Source organism: Solanum stenotomum, chromosome 4 (genome assembly GCF_019186545.1).
Source record: "Solanum stenotomum isolate F172 chromosome 4, ASM1918654v1, whole genome shotgun sequence".
Classification (NCBI taxonomy): Eukaryota; Viridiplantae; Streptophyta; class Magnoliopsida; order Solanales; family Solanaceae; genus Solanum; species Solanum stenotomum.
In genome coordinates, this window is record NC_064285.1 from 3,859,333 (window position 1) to 3,868,972 (window position 9,640).

Below are 9,640 nucleotides of genomic sequence, written 5' to 3' on the forward strand. Positions count from 1 at the left end.
CCATCAAGAACTCCACAATCCCATCAAATCTCAACAACTAAAGCAAACTTCAAGAACATAATTCAAGAACATCATACTTTCAACTTTCTAGAAACGAATTTCGCTGAAACAAACATGATCGGCGCGTGGGTGAATGAAACCAACGCTATGAGAGTCTAACATACCTTGTAGGATCGAATCCTTGGCAAATTCCACAACCAAAATATCAAGAACTTGACGAATCTTGAGTTTCTCTTCTCCTTTCTCCTCTTTTCTCTTCTCTCAAAGCCCTAGCGTATTTCTTAATTGCGTAAAATGAACTAACTCAGTTCAGACTCCAACTAATTTACTAAAAACGGACTTAATTAATTGGGTAAGGAAAAGACTAAACTACCCTTCAAAAATCCGGATTAGACTCCTTATTTGAACAGCGCAACTTCAAATGGGCATATCTCACTCATACGAACTCGGAATCGCGCAAACTCGGTGGCATTGAAAAGATAATTCCAAGATGTTTCCTATGATATTTGGAAACACACCTAACTCATCATGATATAGGAGTTATGGTCGTTTGAAGTTGACCAAAAATCCAACTTCACATACTTAACAAATTCTCCAGATTTTTATATCCTTTCCAAAAATGACTATTTCCAATTCTTAACTTCTTCCTAGCTATTTCAATTTGCGAGATGTTACACAGAAGAAAGGAAAGCAATATGCAGTAGAAACAGAAAACACATGACAGCCCAAAAACATCAGTGTCAAATGATAATAAGGCACTCTTAATAAAATTACACTTATTTAACTGTCAAATGATAGGCTCGAGTATTATGGGGTTTGTTTACTAGTACTCAGTGGAACTATCGATACGTGTGTATCTTTCTTTTAGTTCATCAAATCCTTGTATCGTTCTTGTTTAATGTTTTTTTTGTTTTTACTAAGTAGGTTTTGTTCCATTTTGAATACAGGGCACCTGTTTACTCTATTGCATTTAGTCCGAACGGTGAATACATGGCAAGTGGATTATTGGACAAAAGCATTAATATATGGTCAGTGAAGGATGCCAAGATTGTAAGAACTTACAATGGCGATGGCGGAATTTTTGAAGTGTGTTGGAACAAGGAAGGCAACAAGGTTGCAGCTTGTTTCGCAAACAAGAAGGTATGTGTTTTTTATATGCGATTATAGACGTTGAGGAGTACTTTAAAAGGACTTGGGAACTGAAAGATTTTCATTTTAGATAATTTATGTGCTTATTTTGACATGTGGTGTAAGACTTTGTTTGGTATCATTCTTTCTTTCATTGCTTTATCAATCATATAGAGGTTCTTTTTTGGCTTAATACATAATTAACTTGTTAAACTTGTCAAAATACTCCATTTAGACATTTGATCTAAGTCATGCTTCAATTGGACATGCCTAATTTGAATATCTAAATAGAATATTCTGACTTATTAATAAAGTTGGAATCAAGCCTGATTTTTTATGACAAAATATTCATGGGCTGACACACACGAAAAATTAAAAAAAATCATCTAATTCTTGTAAATAGGCCTAATAATGGACTCTAAAAATTGCGAGAATGTACGTGTTGCTCCCACAACTCCCTACGGAGGGTTTCATAAAGCTTTCACAAAGAAATTGTTCGAAAGTCATATCACCAAAATAATCATGGACACACGAAAAATGGAAAAACTCGCATAATTCCTATAAATTGGCCCTAAATGCCCAAAATGGACTCTATAAATTGAGAGATTGTACGCATTGTTCCCCCAACTCCCAACGAAGAGTTTTGTAAAGATTTCGCTAAGAAATTATCTAGAAGACATCACCAAAATATTTATGTGCACACACAAAAAAAAAATCAAGAAAATCGCTTAATTCCTGTAAATATCCCCCTAATTGAGTAAAATGGACTCAAAAAATTGCGAGATTGTACGTACTGCTCCGTCAACTCCCTACGGAAGGTTCCGTAAAGGTTTCGCAAAGAAATCATCTGGAAGCCATATCACCAAAATATTTATAGGCTAACACATACGAAAAATTGAGAGAATCGCCTAATTCCTATAAATTGTCCCCTAAATAGACTCTAATAATTGTGAGATTGTACATATTGTTCCCCCAACTCCCTACGGAGATTTATGTAAAGTTTTCACAAAATAAAATTCTTCTGAAAGACATATCATTAAAAAAGAAGACATATGGAAAGCAACATAGTTGGGACGGTAAAATGACTGAAGAGTTTGTTCCAAGGCACCTACCGATGCGATAGGCAAAGCAAAACCATTTAACAGTATCAATAGGTTCAACTAGATCTAATAAATCCATAAAGAAGGTATGAATCATCAAGTGTTGTTGGATAGGTTTGAAGAAGAAGACAAGAGAAAAATACTTCAAGTTACTTTTGATGGGCAATCAATCTTTTTTAATTCATGCTTTAGTAATAGAAAGTTTGAGGCTGGTAACTCAACTTTCTTCTTGATTGACATATTTTTACATTATTTAAGTATCCTCATTTGTAATATCATCATGGAGTGTATTACAAACTCTGTGATGATCAGAAAATACTTAGTTCTCTCTAGCTCTTATTTTCTTCATACTTGTTAGGTAGCAGAAGTTAGGTACTTCATTAGGATTAGTAAGGTAAGGCCTAGCCCCCCTTGCTTATACTTGTCCCTATTGATATTTTTTATGTTTAATAAAAGACCGCTAGACACTGTCTAGTGGTAAATTTGTTTTAAAAAAAAAAAATTCATGGGCTAACACATACAAAAAAAAACTAAGAAAATCGCTTAATTCATGTTAATTGGCCCATAAATGTGCAAAATGAACTCTAAAAGTTGTGAGATTGTACGTACTGCTCCCCTAAATTCCTATAGATGGTTCCGTAAAGGTTTCGCAAAGAAATCATCTGGAAGTCATATCACCATAATATTTATGGGCTAATATACACGAAAATTTGAGAGAAACGCCTAATTCCTATAAATAGGCCCCTAAACGCCCAAAATAAACTCTAAAAATTGTGAGACTGTATGTAGTTCTCTTCAAACTCCCTGCGGAGGGTTCCGTAAAAGTTTCACAAAGAAAACATTTGGAAGTCATAGCACCAAAATATTATTGGACTAACACACACGAAAAACTAAGAAACACTCTTAATTCTTGTAAATTGGCCCCTAAATGCTAAAAATGGACTCTAAAACTGTGAGAATGTAGCTACTGCTCCCCAACTTCCTACGGAGGGTTTCGTAATGGCTTCGCAAAGAAATCATCCAGAAGCTATATCACTAAAATATTCATGGGCTAACACACTAAAAAGTGAGAAAATAGCATAAATCCTGTTAATTGGCCCCTAAATGTCCAAAATTGACTCTAATAATTGTGAGACTGTACATACTGCTTCTCCTACTCCCTGCGGAGGGTTCCGTAAAGGTTTCCATATATGTAGTATATTTATTATCCTCAAACAATATTTTTTACTAGTAATGTAATAACTTGAGATTTTTCTGTAGATAAATAAAATTAATTAGCTTATTGTGAAAATTAAAACTAAATAAAGACTTGTATTGCATTTACTTGTTTTCCCATGAGTTGGTGGAGTGTTTTTTTAGATTGTCCAAATACCTTCTGAACGCTCTTTGCGCACAATTGGAGCTCCTACACGAAGAGGGTCCAATATCTTGTCTTCTATATCTTTCAACCATTTTTTGCTGAAATATGGTACTATGCAACTTTTCTAGATAATCATCTAACTCAAACGAAACAATTTTGAGATTTCTTTTACAAAAATCACAACACTCCATATTTGATTTGCTAAGATGAATAAGACTGTAACAGACTTGTGTCACACTATTAGTATAAACAATCTTAGATTCTGAACTTTCATCGATAACACAACCCTTGGCAGATTTTTAATTCCTTTTCTAACATTTTTTGTCCATCTCTTCAATATGTGCATGAAGAAGAAGTCGATGGCAACCCTAATAAGTCTTTCCCCCTTTAGTTTACGCTAGCTACCAACTTTACTTTCTTTTAAGTTATAATAAATATTTGTTGTCTTTTTAATTATTTATTAAAATAAGTCTTCTAGTATATTTTAATTTGTCTTACATAGTTAATAAACTTAATTGGATATTAACTCCCGTGTATGACTATAGAATAATAATAACTTTAAACCTAAATTATTTCTAAATATAAAACATCATCATTTTGAAAATGTTATCACTCTAGAAAACAAAAAAGACATACCACCTATGAATTTTATTTTAGATACTACCTCAAATAACAATTAGTTAATCAAATACCTTAAATGTTTATATTAATTGTTAATTTGTTTATTAAAAGCACCGAGGAAAAACTATATTAATAACAACACCTCAAAAAATATAAAAATGATTGATTTTATCAAAAAATCTAATTGAAAATTCATATACAATTTTATTTTCTTTATAAATTTTTTTGGGTGGGGTGGGATGAGGGTGAGGGTGATTGGTTAGGTTGTTTTCCCTACATTTCTTATGAATACAAATATTTTTGTTCTCTCTTTTTCTCATACATTCATCCAAAAGTCTAATGAGATACTATAAAAACATCAACTAAAGTTTAAAGAAAATAATAACTATGATCTCTCCATTTTTCCTCCTCCTTATTCAATATTTACTCATTTTTTGCTAACATCAATGTTGTTAACAATGAAATCCCGGCCCTTATCGCTTTTGTGTTCACTGAACCCCTTTCATTCTCAAACTCTGAAATATAATTTTTAACTTCTTTTCATATCATATCTTGCAAAACAATCAAAAATTTTGGGCTCAATAACTATTTCTCCAATTTTGAGTTATTGAAATTTGGAGCATAAAAATTGATGGAGTGGGTTCAGATTCCAATAAAGGTGTCAATTCAACTATTTTCTCGATTTGGTTTACCTGATTTGAATTCTTGCTAGATTTGAATCCGAGTAAAGAGAGACTCAAAGATGTAGAGGGTTCAGATGCCGATACAGGTGCCACTTCAACTACTTGCTCGATTCAATTTACTCGATTCAATTTCTTGCTAGATTTGAATTCGGATAAAGAGAGACTCAGAGATGTTGATGGAACTTGCATTACTGGTGAAACTTTTGAAAAAGGTAAAATTCCACCTAATGGGGTAATGGACGGATAAAGACATAACTGAAGGGAACCTAGAAACTCCCAAATTGTTCAAATCACATTCAAAGGGACTTCGAGATGTTGATGGATCAGACATTACTAGTGAAACTACTGAAAGAGGCAAAATTCCACCTGGTGGGCAATGAGAGGATAAAGACACAACTGAGGGAACTTAGAAAAATCTAAATTGCTCAAATCAGATCCATATGGACTACTTGAATTTGTACTCGCCCTGAGACTAAACGATCTCTTCAACAACTTACATGGAAGAGTGCTTCCTTTTAAGGGTGAAATTTCAATGATTTTATCGCATTATTGGTTCGATCCGATTACAAACGGGCTATCAGAGCCCATTGACTATCGAATTTGGCATGAGCTTTAATTTGATAATAGTATCATCTTCTTCAGGAGTAAAAGGTTGATGATCTACATGAAGAGAAAGTTGATCACACCAACAGAGCCTACATGACTTTCCAGATCGATTTGGAATCAATTGACCGATAACTGGCAAGTTCTTTGTTCCATGTTCCTCTACTAGCTTCAACATTAATATCCCGTCCTCTTCAGGATTCCAATATCAACTCTTGTTCTTGCCCTTTTTCTTCATTGTTTCCACTAAATAAAATCAGTCGAATATATGAGATAGAAGGAAGAAAGGATACCGACGATGCAAAGGACAAAGTATATATGTACAGTGGGGTGGTAGGAGGAGGTAGGGCCTAGTATTTACTTGGAAAACACTTGTGAGGATAGTGAGGGTGGGGTAGAGGGGATAGGGGTGACCGGATTAATAGGAGTTATCATATTTTATATTAAAAGTGGGAGGCTTTTTTGTGCAAAGTTAGATTACCAAAATGCCCATCAAAAATTAAAGTTTTATACTACCCTTTAAGGATTAAATTAGTCATATAACATTAATATAAATATATCATTAAATTTCTTGGAATTAATAATATTGCTTGAATTTTTGAACAACTTAATATGTCATTTATGTGAAGTCTTTATAATTTCTAAAGTTATACTTTTCAAATTCCTATACCTTTAATTCGTTTCCACATCTTCTTTCAATCTGACATGGAAATTAGTAAAGTTAGTTTTAAAAAATTAAATGTCATTTAATTAATTAAAAGACTAATCATATTCTATCTTATTTAATGAATTTCATTAAAGATTAATCAATAAAATCTTTAATTTCTTATAAGTTATCCCTTGCTCCACAGTTCAAGAGTTTTTTTTTCTTTATAAGTTTCTTCAACTCTTTCACCCCCTTCCCTTTCTTAGGCAAAGTATCTCATTGTGTGACGAGTTTGTATCCCTTCTCTATAGACTATTCGTTTGTAAGAATTTATTTGTTGCGACTAATCGTTAATCAGATTATATTTTTGTTGTACTTTTTAGTTGTTAATATCACTAATCATTGTTGATTTTTGTTTGACTTTAGGTGTTTTCTCTTCTTTTTCCTATCGACACACTCTAACAATCTATTTTTATTTTCTTCCTTCCACAGATTTACGATTAATTTCTACCTATGTGGTTGGGTTCTGAAGCTCTTCACGGCTTGCAAGAATGATGGTAAGTTAGTTATCAGTTTCTCTATATTTTCACAACTTATTTTTACCATGTAATTTATTCTAGCTAGATTGCGTTGATTAATGTGTTGATCATGTAGAGAGATTGAAGTAAGAATGCAAAAGAAGAAAGGACAAGAAGTACGTAGTAAAATGTTTGTATATGAAATAGAGAATGCACTTGATTCATATATTATTGCCTTCCTAATAAAGCTTCACTATTTAACAATTTATCATCCCATTACATCTCCTTCAATTACAGAAATCTGATCATACTTACAATTCACTTATTTTGATATAATAAAATAAGAAAAAATGAAGTGTTGTAAAAATAATTAATTATAATATTAGTAGAAGCTCTTAGAAAAACTTTTCATTTCTCTATCAGATGCAAAATGTTATAAAATAAAATACTACTGAGTTGCTTTAAATATATTATTTAAAAGTCTCCACTATCTCCTCATTAATCTTCCACACTTGTATAATCTTTTCCACATTCTCAAGAAAATGTCATGTTTAAAACACTCTTTGATTTTACTTGATCATATTCTATAAATGGTGGCATTGTATGCATTATGAAGAGACTTTGGCCCACTTGGAAGAAATAAAAAAAAAATATTCATCTCTAATTGTCTCTATATTTCTATTGATTTTATCTTTTATTATTATTAGTTTTAGCTTTCATTTTGTAACACTAATCACTTATTTACTCATATATTCTTTTGTTGCTTACAGAAACAAAATGTAATGTGTACAAATTCTTAGTACTTCTAACGGAGCTTGCAATTAGAGAAGGCATTGTGGAATCTTCAAGGAGGCTGAAATCAATCTTTTGACGATTGAGTTGGAATGTTTGCAACTTAATAGTAACTACAATCATATTTTATGATCTATGAAAGTTAGGCTTATATAAATTTTATACAATAGTAGGGATCAAACGTGCAACGCACATTTCCAAGACTAGTATATCAATAAAAGATAATTATTTTTTCTATATTTTATCTTAGCATTAATTACTTAGTTATCTCCCATTTCTTTTTCTCAGATATAATACTACACACACTACAATTAAAAATAGTTTTTAGTTGTAATAAATTTCAATGTTGGCTCCTACAAGTGAGTGAGGCGGAGTCAGGATTAGGAGTTTGGGGGTTCTACACTTTTTGTTGATAGTGAATTCGAACCCACAACTCTAGTGTGCAAAACATTTTCACGACCCCTTCCTTACCACTAAGTTGTCTATTAGTTTTGTTAGGGCTTCACGAGTTAATATGCATATATATTTATTGAATTTTCTAGTACAAATACAAAATCTACGATAAGCTACTCGGTTTGTCCGAACCCATGAACATCACCTAGATCCGCCCTTGCCTACAACAAGCTTAAACCATGAGTGAATATAGCAGCAAATGCATTCATTTGAGCTTTGGACAAAGACAAGCCAACCTCTAAATCTCCATTTGAATCCTTAGACTTACTGAGGGACATTGATCCACCATTGTCAATAGAAACAGACTCTATCTTCTCAGCCTTTCCCCAACCAAAATCGGCAGAATATAAATCAAACTTTGGAGATCCAGTAATTGAAAACAACCGTTTTGTATCTATCGTGCTAAATTCTTTAAACCAGTTACCACTCAGGATCCATTCCTCGTCTTTCATCCTTTTTTGAATGACTTCTCCAATCAATTCCACCGCGATTGTAAATCCTTCCTCTCCAATTAAGTCAACGCGCCTTGTTTGTGTAACATACCCCATTATGCAATTCCCAAAATAAGATGGAGGAAGTGGTGGATTGATCCGCGCCCTGCAATCTGCTGCACATACAAAATACTCCATTGCATTCTCATCTATTTCCTTTTCCCCGATTGTGGTGGCCTCTGATTTTATCAAGCAAGTCCACACATAAGCACATGTTACCGTGAAAGATGTCACATGAGCTAGGTTTGGTCGTTTTGACAGTATTAAATTCTTGAGCTTAGTGATTTCATTATGTGATATAATAAATGTACATCGAATTTTATCAATATTAGGAATCACAATAATGTCGCGCATCTCCACCTTAAATGTCTTCATTACATTCCATATAGCCATCCCTTGTTCATTAGGGTCTTTTATTATGGACCTATCGTAAAATGGAATGAGCTGATCATTTTCTAAGAATTGCTCATCTCCACCGAATTTGTTCTGCAAAGCCCATGCTCTAGTGAATCTTACTATAGTATTTCCATCGCAGGCGGCGTGATGGTTACTAAAACCAATGGATATGCCAAAATTAGGAAAAAGTGTCACTTTGATGGCTAAAAGCGGGGCTAATTGGACCCCTGGTGCATCCTTAGGTTCCGCTAATTGAGGAATAATTAAGGGATAAAATTCCTTAGCACTTCGGGGATGGTTACCAATGAGATAATTGAAATTCATATCAATAGTCTCAGAAAAGGTAACAGATACAGAATCTCCTGTGAGATAGCGCAACTCAGGATAACCACTCGAGTTTATAAGTGGACAAACAAGGTTTCCAGCTAAGATTGTGTAGTGTTTGAGAGCGAGGGAGAGTGAATGTTTAAGAGAAGGAATAATGGTTTGGACGAAATCGGGTTTGGAAATTGGGAGGTTGTAGAATAATATGCGTCGGTTACGTCCAAAACTTAACCAGGTATGATCAAAATAGGTAAGACGGAGCGTCAGCTCAGCTGCACCGCTGGGAGGGGGCGCAACCTGGCATTGCTCAATTACTGAAGCCATTGTAGTTTGGTTTAGAGATAAAAAAAGAGTAGATTAATTTGCCTAATATATAGAGCAATGTTGAACTATGGAGAAGAAAGATCAATGGAGTGGTGGTGGAGTCCACACGAGCTAATTTGGTGGTGTTATAACAAAACTTTAATGATGACAACATCTACTTGTGTAGCTATTAGGTACTAAAATTACTTATTTGTGTAAAAT

General features: G+C 33.5%; 2 protein-coding genes across 2 annotated transcripts; one reads left to right on the forward strand and one right to left on the reverse strand.

Annotated features, from left to right (window-relative positions):
- The first annotated feature begins 809 nt into the window (after window positions 1-809).
- Window positions 810-5,139, forward strand: LOC125862841 (uncharacterized). Its single transcript, XM_049542965.1, has 4 exons — window positions 810-814; window positions 948-1,140; window positions 3,588-3,696; window positions 4,922-5,139. Exons 1-4 carry the CDS (start codon window positions 810-812, stop codon window positions 5,137-5,139), a joined length of 525 nt encoding a protein of 174 aa, XP_049398922.1.
- Window positions 5,140-8,054: 2,915 nt separating this feature from the next.
- Window positions 8,055-9,439, reverse strand: LOC125862969 (phenolic glucoside malonyltransferase 1-like). Its single transcript, XM_049543100.1, has one exon. It carries the CDS (start codon window positions 9,437-9,439, stop codon window positions 8,066-8,068), a length of 1,374 nt encoding a protein of 457 aa, XP_049399057.1. The 3' UTR covers window positions 8,055-8,065.
- Between the last annotated feature and the right edge of the window lie 201 nt (window positions 9,440-9,640).

What these genes read in the sequence shown, in the direction of transcription:
- LOC125862841 (XM_049542965.1), top strand. An exon ending in CTTGTTTCGCAAACAAGAAG is followed by an intron (nt 1,141 to 3,587) that starts GTATGTGTTTTT and finishes GTGTTTTTTTAG; the next exon opens with ATTGTCCAAATACCTTCTGA. An exon ending in CCATTTTTTGCTGAAATATG is followed by an intron (nt 3,697 to 4,921) that starts GTACTATGCAAC and finishes AATTCTTGCTAG; the next exon opens with ATTTGAATCCGAGTAAAGAG.
- LOC125862969 (XM_049543100.1), bottom strand. Translation starts at nt 9,439, where the DNA reads ATGGCTTCAGTAATTGAGCAATGCCAGGTTGCGCCCCCTCCCAGCGGT.